Source organism: Acinonyx jubatus, chromosome A1 (genome assembly GCF_027475565.1).
Source record: "Acinonyx jubatus isolate Ajub_Pintada_27869175 chromosome A1, VMU_Ajub_asm_v1.0, whole genome shotgun sequence".
Taxonomy (NCBI): domain Eukaryota; kingdom Metazoa; phylum Chordata; class Mammalia; order Carnivora; family Felidae; genus Acinonyx; species Acinonyx jubatus.
Genome location: NC_069380.1, coordinates 178,394,298 through 178,411,737, shown reverse-complemented (window position 1 = coordinate 178,411,737; position 17,440 = coordinate 178,394,298). Strand labels below are relative to the sequence as shown.

The 17,440-nt window shown below is 41.1% G+C and overlaps 1 protein-coding gene across 1 annotated transcript in view; it reads left to right on the top strand.

Annotated features, from left to right (window-relative positions):
* The window catches only part of TENM2 (teneurin transmembrane protein 2), a 982,382-nt gene that overhangs the window by 817,147 nt on the left and 147,795 nt on the right, over positions 1-17,440 (top strand). Inside the window, exons 12-14 of the mRNA XM_053222896.1 lie at positions 8,384-8,578; positions 14,261-14,461; positions 16,182-16,611. Of these exons, the coding sequence (XP_053078871.1) occupies positions 8,384-8,578; positions 14,261-14,461; positions 16,182-16,611 (826 nt within the window). The remainder of the gene's footprint in view (positions 1-8,383; positions 8,579-14,260; positions 14,462-16,181; positions 16,612-17,440) is intronic.

Sequence of the window (17,440 nt, the reverse complement as noted above, 5' to 3'; positions counted from 1 at the left end):
TTTGCTTCTTAATGTAGGCATTTACTGCTGTGAAGTTCCTAAGAACTGCTTATACTGCATCCCATAAGTTCTGGTATGTTGTATTTCTATATTCATTTGTCCCAAGAAAACTTTTTCACTTTTAGTTTCTTCTTTCATCATTTGTTTGCTCAGGAGGATGCTGTTTAATTTCCATGTTTTTGTGAATTTTCCCATTTTCCCCTTGCTATTGATTTCTAGTTTCAGATCACTGTGGTCTGAAAAGATATTTGTTATAATTTTAACCTTGATTTTTCTAAGACTTATTTGGTGGTCTAACATGTGGTCTATACTAGAAAATGTTTTATGTGCACTTCAGAAGAATGTATATTCTGGTGTTGTAGGATAGAAGATTCTTTATATGTCTTTTAGGTCCATTTAGTCATACTGTTGTTCAAATCAGCTATTTCCTTATCAATTCTCTGTCTGGATGATCTATCCATTGTTGAGAATGGGGTATTAAAGTCCCCAACTATTATTATCTTATTTATTTCTCCTTTTAGTTCTGTTAGTTTTCACTTTATGTATTTAGGTACTTCAATATTTGGTACATAAATATTTACAATTGTTTTTCTCTTATTTCTCTTATTGACCCCTGTATATAATGACTTTCCTTGTTTCTTTGTTTGTTTTATCATTTTAAAAGTCTATTTGGTCTGGTATAAATATAGCTACCCCTCCTTTTTGTTGTTGTTACCATTTACTTGAAATGTCTTTTTTTCCATCTCTTCACTCTCTGTGTGTCTTTGTGGCTAAAGTGAGTCTCTTGTAAGCAGCATATTGTTGGATCTTGTCTTTTTTCCTTTCAGCCACTCTTTGTATTTTGATTAGAAATTTTAATCATTTACATTTAAAGTAGTTATCGAGGGGCGCCTAGGTGGCTCAGTGGGTTGAGCATCCCACTCTTGGTTTCAGCTCAGGTCATGATCTCGCAGTTTGTGGGTTCGAGCCCCAAATTGGGCTCTGTGCTGACAGCACAGAGCCTGCTTGGGATTCTGTCTCCCTCTCTCTCTGCCCCTCTCCTGCTCTCTCTCTCTCTCTCTCTCTGTCTCAAAAATAAATAAACATTAAAATTTTTTTAATAAATAATTATTGATAAGTAAACACTATTACCATTTTGTTAATTGTTTTCTGCTTGTTTTGTAGATCCATTGTTCCTTATTTCTTATCCTGCTTTTTGTGTGTTTTGATATCTTTTGGCATTAGTATGCTTAAGCATCTTTATTGTATTCTTTTGTGTAATTGCTACAAGATTTTCCCTTGGGATTACCATGAGGGGTACATAAAATATCTTAAACTTTAAATATCTTAAACTGATAACAACTTAATTTCAATAGAATTCATATATTTTATACTTCTCCCACTCACATTTTAGGCTATTGCTATTACAATTTACATGTAATTGTATAACTTAGAACTAGAGCTAGAGTTGTAAGTTAGTTATGTGCCACTATTACCATATTGCAAAATCTAACTATATATATATTTACCATTACCAGTGAGATTTACACTACGTTTGTTTTTTGTTTTTTTTTTGAGGTTAATTAGCATTCTTTCACTTCCACTCACAGAACTCCTTTAGAATTTCTTGTAGGTCAGGTCTGGTGGTCATGAACTCCCTCAGCTTTTGTTTATTTGGGTAGGTCATTATTCCTCCATTGTTTCTGAAGGACAGTTTCACCCGGTATAGAATTTTCAGTAGACAGTTATTTTTATTCAGTATTTGGAATATGTTATCCCAGTTTTTCCTGGCCTGAAAATTTTCTGTTGAGACGTCTGTTGATTGTTCTATACAGGTTTCCTTGTATATTACTTCTCTCTTTTATCTTGATTTTCTTAAAATTCTTTACCTTTGATTTTTGACAATTTAATTAATGTGTCTCAGTGTAGCCCTATTTGAGTTCAACCTATTTGTTTCAGTCTCATGGATCTAGATTTCCATTTATCTCCCTAGATTTGGGAAGTTTTCAGCCATTATTGGCTTTTAAATATACTTTCTGTCCCTTTCTCTTTATCTCATCTTCTGGAATTCAGATAATGTGAATGTTATCTGTTTTCATTGTGTCCTATAATTCCTGTAGGCTTTCTTCACTCTTTCATTCTTTTCTTTTTTGCTCTACTAACTGGGTAGTTTCCAATATTCTATCCTCCAGGTCACTGATTCTTCTGCATGGTCAAGTCTACTACTTTTGAAACTCTATATTGAATTCTCAGTTGGGCTATTATATTTTTCAACTTGAGTTTTGTTTTTGTTTTTGTTTTGTTTTTGATGGTTTCTATTTCCTTGTCAAACTTCTCATTTTGTTCATGCATTGTTTTGCTAATTTCATTTAGTTGTCTGTGTTTTCTTGGAGTTCACTGAACCTCCTTAAGAGGATTATTTTGAATTCTTTGTCTCCCAATTCATAGATCTCCATTTCTGTAGGATCAGTACAGTATAGAATTTTATAGTTTCCTTCAGTAGTGTCATATTTACCTAATTTTTTTGTGGTCCTTGATTCTTTATGTTGAGACCTCTCTTGCAGATTTTACAGGTTTGCTTTGGAAGATATAGTTCCTCACCAATCAGCTCATTTTGGGCTTCTGAATATGTCTTATGGTAATGTCCCTGGGCAGGTAGAGCCTGATATTATGGTCTGTTTTGGGGCAGGACAACTGTTTGAGCCCTGAGGACAAGGGTGAAGGGATTTGCCACTGGCTAAGAATAGTTGGATATGACTGCTGGCTTGGTTCTCTACCCAAGTGAAGCTATGGGATGGGCTTCATGGCTGCCTGGATTCTCTGATCAGGCTTCATAAATGGTTAGAGCTAGGTATTATAGATGGGCTATGAATTAGTCAGGGCAACAAACCAGGACCCAAGGTTTGTACAGTTCATTGTTTGAGAGTTTGAATCAGGCCAGGGTATTCACTGAATTCTTGGTCATATGAGGCCACTCATTTTGCTCTACAGACAAAGGAAACCACAGGCTATGCTCTCTGTTCAAATGCCACTGTATGTAGGGTTGTTGAATGAGCTATGCAGGTTCCTTGGTCACACAGGCTGAAGGCAATATTCAGCATTAAGCAGGGCCACAAATTAGATTTCCTGCCAGGGCACTGTGGGGGAAGCCACTCTAAAACCAGTAAAACTCTTTGTTGTCTTAATGCAAGCTGACTTATACTCCAAGTTCTGGGGCCAAACAGGTCTACTGGCTTTGCTCTGCAAATTTGGCTCTACCTCCCCTATTCTCAGCTCTAGTACTACTGGGCCATGAAGCTTTCACATTTTTCTTACCAGCCCTGGTTAGATAAGGCTGAAAGACACACTCCACAGTGATTGGGGCTATGTCTCAGCCCCCTTGCCTATGTGGAAGGGACAAGGAAGGCTCCAGACTACTCTCAACTTCCAAACATGCTCTTCAGGTGGGAGGGGTTGAGAGCTACCTTCAGCCTTGGCATGAATTAATCCCCCTACTGTGAATAGCACAGAAAGCCTCCATGCGTGGTACTAGCTTTGCTTTGGGGGCAGTCAGATCTTCCTGTCTGCCTCTTGGCTCAAGCACAGTTGGACTACACAGCTTCCAGGAGCTGTTACCAGCCATTCTGGTCACATGGAGCTAGAAGACACTCTTCACAGTGGGTAGGGCTATGATTCAGTTCCTTGCCTGGGTGCGGGCAAACTAGGCCCTAGAGCCCACAAAAGTCCTCATCTAAGAATCCAAATCAGGCAGATCTGCATCCCACCAAGTTCCCTGGTCAGAGTACTTCCCCACCTTGGTTCTGCAGAGGACCTCCTTGCAGGGACCTAGCCAGAAATGAAACTTCTCTTTCCTAACCCATTTTGCTGAGCACCAAGCTAATTCCACAATGTGGAAAGACCATGGGACACCAGTTTTGGTGTTAAGGATACTGAGCTTTGCTTTGCCTTTATCACCCAAATATTAGATCCTCAATTGCTTCAAGACAATCAGGCATCTTTATTTCTCCATCATTCTTTTCCTAGCACCTAACCCAGCTACTAGTACATATTAGGTTATTCATAAGTATTTATTGATTAACTGGGAAGTAAGACAACCAATTAATCGTTAGTGTTAGTTTGACAATTTACCCAGATTACTAGGTTCAAGTATTCTCAAGTCTCTTTTCCACAGAGGCTTTCAATCATATTTCAAATAATTTTTAAAAGATACAACATTTGAGGGACTTCTGGGTGGCTCAGTCAGTTGAGCTTCCGACTTCGACTCAGGTCATGAACTCATGGTTTGTGGGTTCGAGCCCCGCGTCAGGCTTGCTGCTATCAGTACAGAGCCAGCTTCAGATCCTCTGTCCCCCTCTCTCCTTCTAACTCTTCTCCACTCATGCTCACTCACTCACTCCCTCTCTCTCTCTCTCTCAAAAATAAATAAACATTAAAAAAAAAAGAAAACAGAAGATATGGGTGGCTTGTCCTGTTACTTCCCACTGAGCAAATAACACTGATAATTCATTTCATCCCTTACAGAGAACTTGGGGGAGAAAAAAACCCTCCAGCTTGATCATTAAAATGAGCTTTACACATTTAGGTGAATCTAAATTGTGTCATTTTTTTTTTTTGTCATCAGCCTGTTAACTTGTCATTTGTTAGTGGCAGCAGTAATTTATTTTTCTTCTGCATGAGTCTTAGAGCTTCTATTTACTAGATTTGTAAAACAAGAATAGTCACTTTGTGCAAACATCTTAATTAATTTTAAATAGTAGCTTGAATGCGCAATGTTCTGCTACTCTAAGCCTCAGGAAGAGGAGAGAGAGAGGCAGGGACATCAAACACTCCACATGTGATTCCAAAACCACCTCCCACCCACAACCAGAGAAGATTGCAGGAAGAAGAAGATGAACTCTTTCCATTAGTATTATTTGATAGCCTGGTGGTGATGGTGGTGGAGGTATGTATGTGCGTGCATGCACACGTTTGAGACACACTGCATTTTTTATTTTATTAACCCTTGAAGTCATTTTGGAGGTTCAGTCTGGAATTTCAAGAGGGAACATCTGGTCATTGTAAACCATGTGTCAGCTACTACTTTGAGTCCTTGCATGCATAATTGCACTTAATGCTCCCATTAAGTCTGAAAAAATGATACATTGAAGATAAAATTGGATTTTAGAGAAATGCAGTGATCTGGCCAAATTCCCAAAGCTGGTAAGTGACAAGCCAGGTTTTTAAGCCCAGGTCTTTCTGACAATAAAATTTTTGCTCTTTCTGCTTCTGCTCCATATTACCTCTGGGCAGAGCATGGAGTCAAGAGTTGTTTGTCCTATAAGCTGTCATTTAAAGAAAACAATCATGTAGATTTGTGATAGTAAAAATATAAGAAAAGTTATGAATATGGGAGGTCCCCACATTCGGCCTCTCAAATGAGGATCAGGCTGAGCCTTACATACTGTGACGGTCTGGGTTGAGTTATGTCTGAGAATGAATCAGTTACTCCTGAGGGATGATGCTCTCCATGCAGGTGAGCCCAGTGACCACTAGAAGGCTCTCATCTGGCTTTTACATTCGCCCCCAGTGGCACCTGGATTACTAGAAAAATTCATTCCTCTTTAAGCTGCTTCCACTTTTTTATGTGGCATCAGCCAAGTCCATCCAGTGCCTTGCTTTCCAGAGAATACCACAGTGTTTTGCATTTCTTACCACACTCCCAGTGGTCATGCAGCAAACATACTGAAGGAAAGCTGCATTTAGAATGTGGAGAATTCTCTGACCTGACGAGTCTCCATTTCTTCCCCTGAGTAATTTAAGTAGGTCACATTTTAAATTTGATTTCCCAAGCACCTGGTTTTAAATAAAATCCATTCTTACCTTCTAGACAATCCTATTTTTTTTTCACCACATGGAGTTTATACAGAAGAGAAATAGTTGCAGTATGAATAAATAAAATAATTGTAACTATTTTATCAATTAATAAAGATAATACTTATTCACCCCTTACTTTCTACCCTCTTCCACCCTTTGAGAGGAAAGAAGGTGCAGTGGGGGTCCAGTGGGGGTGATTTGATGTAACTTTCTCTGCTGTTCATGGCAGCTTGTCCAATATATAATCCTCAACTCAGAAACAGCCCTTGGAAGCTCATTTCACTGTATGTGTGGCCACCCTTCTCACTAGTTTCCTATTTCAGTGGGCTAGAGTAGAAGTGGGGTAAGAAATGATGCCGATTCTAGTCTTGCCAGTAGAAGAGATATCTTTAATGTTACCTAGATCAAAAATGGAAAGTGGATTTTCTCTTGAAATGCCAATTCTGCCTTCTTGCAGGTCTCAACCTGGGCACTGCATTGAAGGTTTGAGGCTCTGTCTAGGCTCAGGGCAACAAGATGCCATGATCAATTGATGATGTCTGCAGAGGTACAGGAAGGGAGAATAGTAATTTACATCACACATTTGCCATTCCTGACATAGAACTTAGCTTATTTCATGAGAAACTGGCATGGAACAAATTTACTTTTTCTTCAAAGCCTTCTCAAAACTTTTCAAAAGACCATACTTTTTCTCATGCTTCCTCACATTTGCACAGTCCCTAACCTGTATCTTGGGCACCCTGGGTTCAAAGCTTTCTTCTACCCTGCCTTAGACAATCAGCATTTGTAGCAACTCTGTACAGACCTCTGCTAAAGTATCCTGGAATAGAAAGCATGCTCTCTACATTTAAAGAGAGTCTATCCAGAGTCAATTATGTGGTTTTGATGTTCTCACTTTTGAACTCATTTTTCTCTGGTAGATTCAGAAGGATGAGAATTCTGCTAAGAATCATAGCCCAAATAATTTCCACAACTATCCTATAATAAAACACTGGGGGGAGGGCAGGACATCCCTCAACCATATGTCAACTTTAAGATGTTTTTTTTCAGAAAAGATTGTAATTAAGTTACAAACCTCAGAAAAAGGTACCAGGTGTGCAGCATGAGGTCTATTCCACAAACTGTCGTTTTCCATGTCTTTCATAAATGGCTATTTAGTGCTTGCCATAACCTCCTAGTTGACGATGTCTAAATATCAGGAACATAGGAGAAATATTTACTTACATCAACATTGATGACTGCAGAGCTAAAAGGAAATCAACAATGATGAACATGGTCCTGTCCTCAAGGGGTTTACTAAATCTCTGGGAAATTAGATTCTCACAGAAGGAAAGCTAATTACTATAAAAACAAGATAGATACATGACAACAGGGGACAGTTGATGAGGCAGGGTGGCACCACTTACTGCAGCGATCTAATTGCATCCCTGTCCTGTGACACAGTTTGGTCTGTACACATACATGTACATGTAAAATTCTCAGAACCCATGAATTCCAAATCATGGGTAAACCAGGAGTCTCTGAAACATCTCTCTTGGTCATTTCTGAAGGCCCCTGAGTGCCAGCTCCAAAGCAGGCAGTTGTGCCCTCCTTCTAGGCCCAAAATGAGAAGCCACATTGGAAACTTAGGTTCTTTACAAACCAATTCTGAAAGGAAGAGTCCAAAGACTGAAGGTGACCACTAAAATCCCAGTCTTGATCTCTAAAAGTGGTGAATTGGCACATTTGAGCCGAGATTGGTGAAAAACATTGGGTAATCTCATACCAGATGGTCCTCGATGACTTTCAGCCCTCTTCCTCTGCACAAATGCAGGGGAGTCCCAGCTGGGACAGGAACCACTACAAGTTTCAGATCTTCGGTTTGCCCTCCCCTTCTTGATTTCTTTTTCTTAATAGTCCAGGCATGTTTAGTCTATTCTTTATTACACATTTATCTCTTTGTAGTCTAGATAAGGAAGCTAAAACATAAAGAGATTGAGTGTGTCAACCACAGCCCATCCCACTTCTTTTTAATGGACATAAAGTTGTCAGGAATAGAAGCCAATTAGCTAAATACTCAGCAAAATTGATCCTAATCTCCTGTGCCACTAATAATAACACACGAATCCATGTAGCTTGATCAAGTGCACAGCTTAGAGTTGGGCCAACTTGCTTTCTAAGGGGACTCCCCCTCTTTTGAGCTTTGTGGCTTTGGCTGCCTAATCTGACCAGTCTGAGCCTCATCTGTAAAACAGGCATCAAGAGTCTAGCCTCCACCTCATAGAACGATTATGGTGATTAAGGAATAAATTGTACATAGGGCATTTGACCCTGTGCCTGGCACATAATCATCTAATTGGTGGTAGCTGCTGTTACTAGTAGCATTTTTGTTGTTGTCATTGTGATAGTAATTGTTTATTTGAAGATGGCTCCGCACCTCCATGACCAGAGTTTCCAACCTCTAACATTGCAAACAAAGCTGAAATGCCAGGTGGGCTCTGCCTCCATAGACAGACACAACCCTTCAGGCACTGCCCCCTGTGACCTGGTGTTCTGTCTCTGGTTTTTGCAGCTGCCTGCCCCGTCCTGTGCAGTGGAAACGGACAATATTCCAAAGGGACGTGCCAGTGCTACAGCGGCTGGAAAGGCGCAGAGTGTGATGTGCCCATGAATCAGTGCATCGATCCTTCCTGCGGGGGCCATGGCTCCTGCATTGATGGGAACTGTGTGTGCTCCGCTGGCCACAAAGGCGAGCACTGTGAGGAAGGTAAGTGCTGCAGGGCCAGGCTGGGCAGCAGCAGAGGTGGGAGGCTACTACAGGCTCAGACGGTTGCTAAGGAGCCCAATCCAAGGCTCCGCATTTTGCAAAGGAAACTTCAACATTTTGCACAGAGAACTTCAAATGCCTTGGGTTTTGTAGACTTCTGAAGTTGTAGAAAACACAGGGCTGTGGAGGGGTTCTGGAAGGAATGCTTTGTTTACCCTTCTTTATGTTAATTGGCTACTTCTTTAAATTGTTTTCTCTGCCTTTATCTTTCTTCTCTTTGCCTGTAACTCCTCCTTCTCCCCCCTTCCTGCTCCTTCTTTACCCTTTTTTCTTTCTTCTACTTCCCCATCTTCCTTCCTCTTTTCTTCTGCTTTATTTAAAATCCTCTGATTTGGGAATTACTAAAGCTATCCAGAAAAATAAATAAATAAACAAGAATCCTTAATCTCCCTGTGTTCCCCATAGTTGTTTTATTTTTTTTCAACTGCCCCTGGTAATCTAGTACCCATATATGTATGTGTACATTTTACAAAAATTAATACCAACAGAAAGCAGTCAGACTTGAAAGACAATAGACAGCCATGTCATTTAGAGACACGTTGTAGGGCACATTGTCCTGGTAACCTAAATCACACAGAATTAGAGGAGGGTGGGTGTGTAGCACAGGACTGGAATTTGGTGAATTCTGAAATGCTCAGTATAACATGCATTCTGGTGGCCTCTAGCACCCATGGGAAAAGTTAGGGGTGTAATAAACTGAATCCAATCTGAAAAGACACTATCAGAGATGAGACTCAGTGAGCAGGAAGGCAGCATGGAGGAGGCAGTACAGGGATTGAGAAGGAGCACCGCTCTGGAGCTGATCAGAAGCCAGCTACAGTCCTAGTCACTCTGGTTAGTGCTTGTAGAAGAGTTATTTGGTACAAGGTGTTGAGACCTATAAGGCGAAGGAACTCTGACAAACTGCCTGTCACTCTTCCCCCTCTGTATTTGTGCTTCCATAGTACAGTCTCGGCTTGTTCATCTCTTGTTTCTCTCAATATAAAGCATGAACCAGAGTTCGTAGTCAGGTAAGAGCCTTGATGCTCTCTATCCCTGGCCCACTCCCACCCTTCGAATTGGCTCAGTTGTTATTTTCCAGCTGAGCACCTTTCTTCTACATGTGTCTCCCAGGCAAACATCCCCGTGTAACTCAAACAGCACTTTTCCCTCCCACATTCCCAGTGGAAAAAGTGTCAACTTACCCAACAAGCTAAGGGGAAAAGTGAAGCCCACCACCTACCCCATGCGAAACAACTTGAAAGGACCACACAGAATGTCCTCCTAGAAAAGACTCTGTTAGGTGCCATATGCCTGTGTTGCCTCTCAGCTTCTCACTGCCAAGCTGAGAAAAAGGGGCCTCAGGTGCTATGAGGTTCTCAGATTCAAGTGGATCTGTTCTCCCATCCTGTTAAGTAATAGATCTCCAGGGTTCTATTAAAAAAAAATCATTACAGCCCTCACGACAAAGTAATGACAGTAGCTTATCCTTAGATAAACATACAAAAGCTCTCCTTCTGAAATCTCCCATTTCATAGTTTTTAGAACTATGGCTACAAAGAGTCAGCTTCCATGACATTATTCTTCTAAGATTTTCCAATACATCAATGGTAATGCCATTAATGGGACCCAGAAGTCTGACCCCCAGATCTTCATTTGCTCAACACTCTATATGTTTTTTTCCCCTCTATTATAAAAGGTAGCCTCCCTCCATCTGCATCATAAAACCAAATTGGGAGTTTGGATAGAGGAAGGACTGATTTAATAACCCTGCTTGAAAGGTTAAAGTTCTTAAAGATAAATGGATTGCAGAAGGCAAAGCTGCATTTGCTGAAAACATGGGAGAGGCCAATAACATGACAAGAAAGGTTAAAACGACCTTTTGCATACATCATTTGGCGAGAACAAAATGATAAAGCAATGACATTGCCCGTCTTAGAATTTTTTTTCCCTCCAGTAAAGATTGTACATATCTTTGTGAGTAGAATTTCAAGTGATTTCTCAACTTTCTTACTCTACCAACCAGTCTTATTTAAATGTTCGGAATGAATTAACCATCCAACAAAACAAGAAAGCCACGTGGATCATTATAAAAGGATGAAATCTCCTCTATTGATTTCTGCTACCCAAAAAGAATGAATTGAGGTGATTCATATGCTGTTTTCAAAATAGGAAATGGAATCAGAAACTCTGGATCAGCACTTTTTCTTCCATTTAGCTTTTTATTTCTGATATTCATCATAGTCATAACGTTCAGACAATTTACCTGAAATGGCCATGGCAACGAAATCAATAGTTGCCATCCTCCATTTTTGCTGTATAAACATTGTTGTACTATTAACAAATTTGCACAAGAAAATGAAAGGATGGATTCATGAGGTTTCATTTAATGATATCTGGGGGAGTGGGCAGGTGATGAGAGAGGAACTGACATATTAGTTCAAGTCAGCCATGTTTTCTTGTCAGTTTCATGGTTGAGTCATTTTTCAATGACATTTAACTTCATAAATGTAATTCATGGTTCTTCAGGGGTTTATAGTACATATTGTTTGTAAAATTCCTTGACCTCTTTTTTTATCCTTAGGGATAGAAATTGCATTCACAACCCTTTTTTGTCAAACCTACAGAGGGCCCAAGACTAAATGAGTTCTAATGGTTTCAGCTGCCAAGGGGCTGGTGTTGTAAGGCACATGGTTCTTAGCTGGTAAAGGCCACTGTCCCCCTTTTAAGTGTAACACTGTTTCTATTTATAAAGCTTTGTAAGATGCCATAGTCCCTCCTGCCTGCTAAAGATTCTAAGGATGTGGCCACAAGACCATCTCATGAAATTGGAACCAAATTTAAAATTCATAATGAAACTGCTCTTCTTAAAGTCTGGATTTAGTTATTCCATCAGCTGCTGTAATTGTATAGCACAAAAAGCATATTTACTTGTATAACTGAAAGGGTTGGCTCATATATCTAGATACAATAAATGATTCTCTTGATGACATTCCACTCCTGGACTAATATATCTCAGTGGATTTTCTTCTTTTCTCCATACTATAATTTAAGATAGAGAAGAGAAAGCTAACTTGTCTGGAAGAAAAACTATATTTTCTTATTTTCTTTTAGGGAGGTGTATATTACTTTTTATTTCATCCTTTTAAGAAAAAGTGTATGGTATATTTTTTTTAAGTTTTTGAAAGCTCCTAGCTGTTGGCACCTCACCAAACATTTTAAATAGCTAATTATAGATGGAGAGTAGTTTTTGAGACACATAGCACATGAGATATCTCTGTGTATATTTTGATTTTGCTGTATTAGAGATGGGCAGAGAGGAAAAAAATACAACTTTGGGATTTCCTTGTATTAGAAGAATATGGACAAGATTGATTCTGAATGAATTAGCTCATATTGTACAGATCCCAAATGACACAGCATGCTTCCCAAAAGCAAGAAGTTGTTAGCACCATTTCTTTGTTGTTAGTTCTCCATAGTTTTTCTCGGTAATGACAAATGCTTTATAGCAGTCTGCCATTCATTCCTGTAGCAACTGGGTATTGAACACCTACTATATTTTTTGACTGTTCTAAGCACAAGACAGACGCCAAAGACGTTGCACAGCCTTTTTGTAAATGTCTTCTATTTGTTTGAAACTTTCGATTCATTTACCTCCAGATGCACTCCACCATCCTGAGAAAATTTGAAGGTGTTAGAAAAGGTTATATCATCAGAAGTGATAGTACCGAAGACAATGAATTCAACCGTTAAAGTGATTGCAACCAGAGCAAGTAGCATCATCATAAACGTCTCCACCTAATAATAAATCACTGAAATTCCCCTTTCTGAGGGTGCATTTTTTATTTTTTTATAATCAATGGCAGCTTCTGTTTCCCCATGGCTCAAATAGTTTTGAGCTGGTTTTCATAAATAATACCTTCCTGAGAAGATTCAAATGGATCAGATCAGAAACATGTCTTTACACTGAAAATTCATATTGTTGCCTCAAGGGAGCACTGCTCTTTGGAAACTTCATGGAATACTGTGATTTCTAATAAATTCAAGTTCCTGATGTCTGACATACCCCAGAATGAAATCATTTGTGGCATGGGTAATCTAAATGTCATATTTAGAGCCAATGTATCATCAATTTTAAAACATACCATTATTTTGTATGCCATAAGAAGAAAAAAAGTTGATACTATGGTACAAAAAGCTGGGACCCCAAAAGGTTGCCATTTCAGTGTCATGGTGAACTATTTAAGAGGCCAAAAATCTTGTATGTTTCAATCTTGGCATCAGGCAAAGAGAGAAATCAAAATCTCTGAGAATTTGAACTACACGATGGCACACATGCACATGAGGGACTAAATTACAGCAGCAGAGTGGTCCAAAAAACCTCAAGAAAAGAATTTAAAGTGGTCTCAAGCTGGCTGTGCCCCCAGATGAAGGCAGAAGAAGATGCTTTAACCTAGGCTTGAGAGGGCTGATTTCCGAGTTGTTAAAATGAAGAAAATAAATATGTCTTAGCTAAATAAGGTGATGAGACTTCCCTATTTCTCTGATTCACAAGACAACATCTGAGCTCTCTGCAAAACCACTATTTGCCATCCAAACCCCACGGTGTACATTTCTCTCATCTTCAAATGCCATTGTATCATTTGTTAGAAATACCTGAGGAAGTTGATCTTCCTCTAAAAAGCCCTATTTATCCAACTCTGGGGCTGGATGAACATCCAAGGTTTGGAGTCAAATTCCCATGCAAAAGTCCTGTTGTTGAGAACTGGATTTGGCAGCTCACTTTGAGTTGAATCTAGAGTAGGAATCTTCAAGTTACCTACTCTATGCATACCCACTCTGAGTACTTAGATGGCCAAACAGACCATAAAACTAGCAAGAATGACAGTGACCAAAATCTGACCATTAACTCTTCTGACTGACAGTCTGAGGGAATGTCAGTGCCACAGCTAGAGACTCCCCCATTCAGTCCACTCATGATTATATTTAGGAAGATTACCTCTTTGGAATCATTTCCATACCTAGCTTCACCCCTTCTATCCTGCTTTTTTTACTGACTCCTGTTGTAGACGTGTGACAACGAATGGAAACTACTTTTAAACTTAGCCTAAGTGAAATTTAATTAGGAAAGTGACTCATTTATAAGTTTCATTCGTTTTCTTTTTAATCCTTTGTTACCTTCTGAAGTCAAATATTAGTGAAGTTAGAATTAGCCTTCTTTTTCTCTCTGATAGTGAGGGATAATTGGGTTTGGGGATACATGTAGAGATATCACCAGTATTCATGTTCCAGGCTCAGAAGCTCTGATATGATATAATTAAAGTACTAATGTTTAGAAGTACAAGGTTCTCAACATTGAATGACACACCTCTATATCTGGTTCCCACTAAAGCTCTGCTTGAGAAATCCCCTCTCTCTCTTAAATTCTCTTCAAGTTGGAGATTCAGTGTTTGGGCACATAAAAATCCTTGAATTCTTTATGGGTTGTTCTTCAAGAGACCACGTAAGTATTACCTGGGCTGCTCCATTTGCTCTCAAGAGGATAAGAATTAGTGAATCACTGGCTTCTTCAGCAGCAAGGTGGTGTCTCATGGCCCACCCCCATGAGTGATCAATACTTGTCCTCTTTGTTTTTTTTTTCAGTTGATTGCTTGGATCCCACCTGTTCCAGCCATGGGGTCTGTGTAAATGGAGAATGCCTTTGCAGCCCTGGCTGGGGTGGTCTAAACTGTGAGCTGGCAAGAGTCCAGTGCCCAGACCAGTGCAGTGGGCATGGAACTTACGTCCCCGACACAGGTCTCTGCAGCTGTGATCCCAACTGGATGGGTCCCGACTGCTCTGTTGGTAAGCCAAGAGGTTTCCTCCTCGCTTTTCCCAATACTCATGCCCTATGGTCTTCCATGAGCCCAAATGGATGGGAATCTACTCTTCTCACTGGGATAAAGGGACTTAGGTTAATTGCATAGGGCCTATCATACTTTCTTCTCAGTCATGAAGTCTGTGATCCTGAGAAACAAACACACACACACAAAAATACCGCAGGTTCTTGTGCCTCGTTTGTTCCATCACTACAAATGGATGAGGGGCCCGGGAGGAATGCTTCCATTTGCATTATAGGTTTTCTTATGCACACTCCCTAAAGGTACCAGAAAACAAAACAGAACAATTCAGTCCCAGACAAACTGAATGGAACGTCCTATAAAACAGAAAAGAGGCTCCCTCGGGGTGCTGTGTGAACATGTTATAAAGCTCTGCAATACTCCAGTGACAGGAAAATAATGAAGTTGCACTATACACTTTATTTTCCTAAAATTAAGAGTATGTGTCTTCCCTCCCGAGTGACCCTAAAAGGGAACGGTTCAACAGTTCAAGCCAGTCCCAACCTACCTGAGAATGGTTCCATTCATAGTGACAAGTGCCTATCCAAGCAAGCGATCATCATTCCGCCCCCTTCCTCTGGGTAGTGAGACAGCTGTCAGATTGCCATGGCAATCAGGAAGGGAATATATGTGAAGCTTTGCCTACAATGGAAAAGAAATGAATATTTCATTCCAAAAGAAAAAAAAGATATCCGTTAAAATGGGCTATTTTGAGACGTCTTCTAAGCCCACTCACCTCTGGATTCCACACTGATGCTGGTGGTCCAGGCCACGCTCTGCAGAGGATGGAGAAGGGGGAGCCCTCAATCTGAGACCCAACCGTGTTGCCTACATGCTGTGTGACTTTGAGTGAGTCACTTCCCCTCCTGATTGGGTTTTCCCTCCCCTGGCACAATGAGCCATGCCTCCCTTAGCAGTCTGTCGTAAGGATGAATGTCTGGCACGTGCTTGTCCTCGAGTGAGAGGTCTGGAACGCCAGCGAGTGTTTATCTGTCTGTCTGTCTCCTCCCCAAGCACAAAAGACTTTGAGCTCCTTTGAGAAAGAGGCTGTGTAAATGCAGCACAATCATAGAGGTCATCATTGCCACAAGGTGCCGATCTGGGTGATGGGTGAGTGTGCAATCATTAGGGGAATGGAGCTGTGGGGTTCCCAGCTGGCTGGTGGTCAGCTCAGGCTCTCAACAGGGAAAAAAAAAGTCCCAGCTGGCTAGGGAGTCAGGATGCACATATATCTTTTCAAATGGCACCTCCTGGGTAGCTTTGCCAAACTGGATCACCACTGTGTGACCTCCTCCTGGGATGGCCTCAAGCTCTAGAACAGTGGTTCATTCTCACACTCTAGTGCACATCAAAACCACCTGGAGGATTTGTGAAAACAAATTTCTGAGCCCCATGCCCAGAGTTTCCAATTCAGGAGATCCAAACAAGGCACAAGAATTTGCATTTCTAACAAATTCCCAGGTGATGGTGGTGCTGCAGGTCCAGGGACCCCACTGTGAGAACCACTGCTCTAGAAACTACATAAGAATAAATTAATACCCAGCCAGTGGAGAGGCCTCCCAAGGTGACACACCTGCTGGGCCTTGGGGCCTGCTCCAGGGACCCAGGCCATGTGTGTGGTCTGGCCTCCAGTGGAGGGTTTTGCCAGCTGTGGTGTTGAGCTGTAATCATTGTTTTTCTTCCAGAAGTGTGCTCAGTAGACTGTGGCACTCACGGCGTCTGCATCGGGGGAGCCTGCCGCTGTGAAGAGGGCTGGACAGGCGCAGCTTGTGACCAGCGCGTGTGCCACCCCCGCTGCATTGAGCACGGGACCTGTAAAGATGGCAAATGTGAATGCCGAGAGGGCTGGAATGGTGAACACTGCACCATTGGTAGGCAAACGGCAGGCACCGAAACAGGCACATATTGCTTTATTTTCATAAATCGTAGATCTATAGTGATGGTCGTGCATTGCAACTGGCTGTTCCTTCAGGGATATGAGTGCTCTACAACATTCCTGCTGCCTCTCCAAATCTTCAGGGGGATAGAGAAGGGAAAAACAAGGTCCCCAACTAGAAAAGTCTTTCCCTTTTTTCCAGAATTCCATATTGGGAGGAAAAGAACAAAACTAGAGAAGCAAATCCATTCAAATTACTGATTCGGGGAGGGAGAAATGCACATGCATGGGAAATTGTCAGGACCTGGAGGTTTCAAGCACCCTACGTGACCGTGGTCTGCAAGTCCCTCCTTGTTGAATACCCTCCCAGCTGGATGGATCACTGGATCCCTGCTTGCCAGCAATACCTGAGCACAGTTGTTTTAGACAAGGTTAGATACAGGCAGGACTCCCAGGTTTCCTGGGTAGCCAGGTACCACTGGAATAGGTTTGAGCACCCTCTTGCTATCCCAAGGCAAGGTGTCATCCTTGGGCTCTTGACTCTCCCCATCACCACCACCACTGATCAACGTCTCCACCTCTAGTCCCATGTCATTCTCACTCAGCCACCTCTCTCTACAAGTTTTTTGATGAAAATTTTTTTAAGATTGTTTTCTTTTTTGAGAAGTAATTGTTCCCAAGTTTCTTCAGTTTTGATTTTGATTGCTTTTGGTCAATATTGTGGTTTAGGGTAGGACAATACTGGATTGAATGTATCCAGTTATCCCTTTGAGAAGATGGGAGCCAACGCTCTTTGGTTTTCCATATCCCTCAGACAGTCAGAGTTATGAAGTTGTCAAATTGAGTGTCATTTTACCTCTAGGATTTGCTTTTGTTGGGTTGAGTTCATGCTCAAGTTGGCTAATACACTCACTTGCAAGGAAATTCTTGGAGAAGTTTCCAAGCAAACTACTGACTTGCCTTGTTGGAGTTATCTTTGAATCTAGCCATCAAGTTTGGGGGCCTCCCCTCTGTCCTAGCCCCAGGACCCCAGTCAACAGATTGGGTACCTGGAGGGAGAGACAGGGT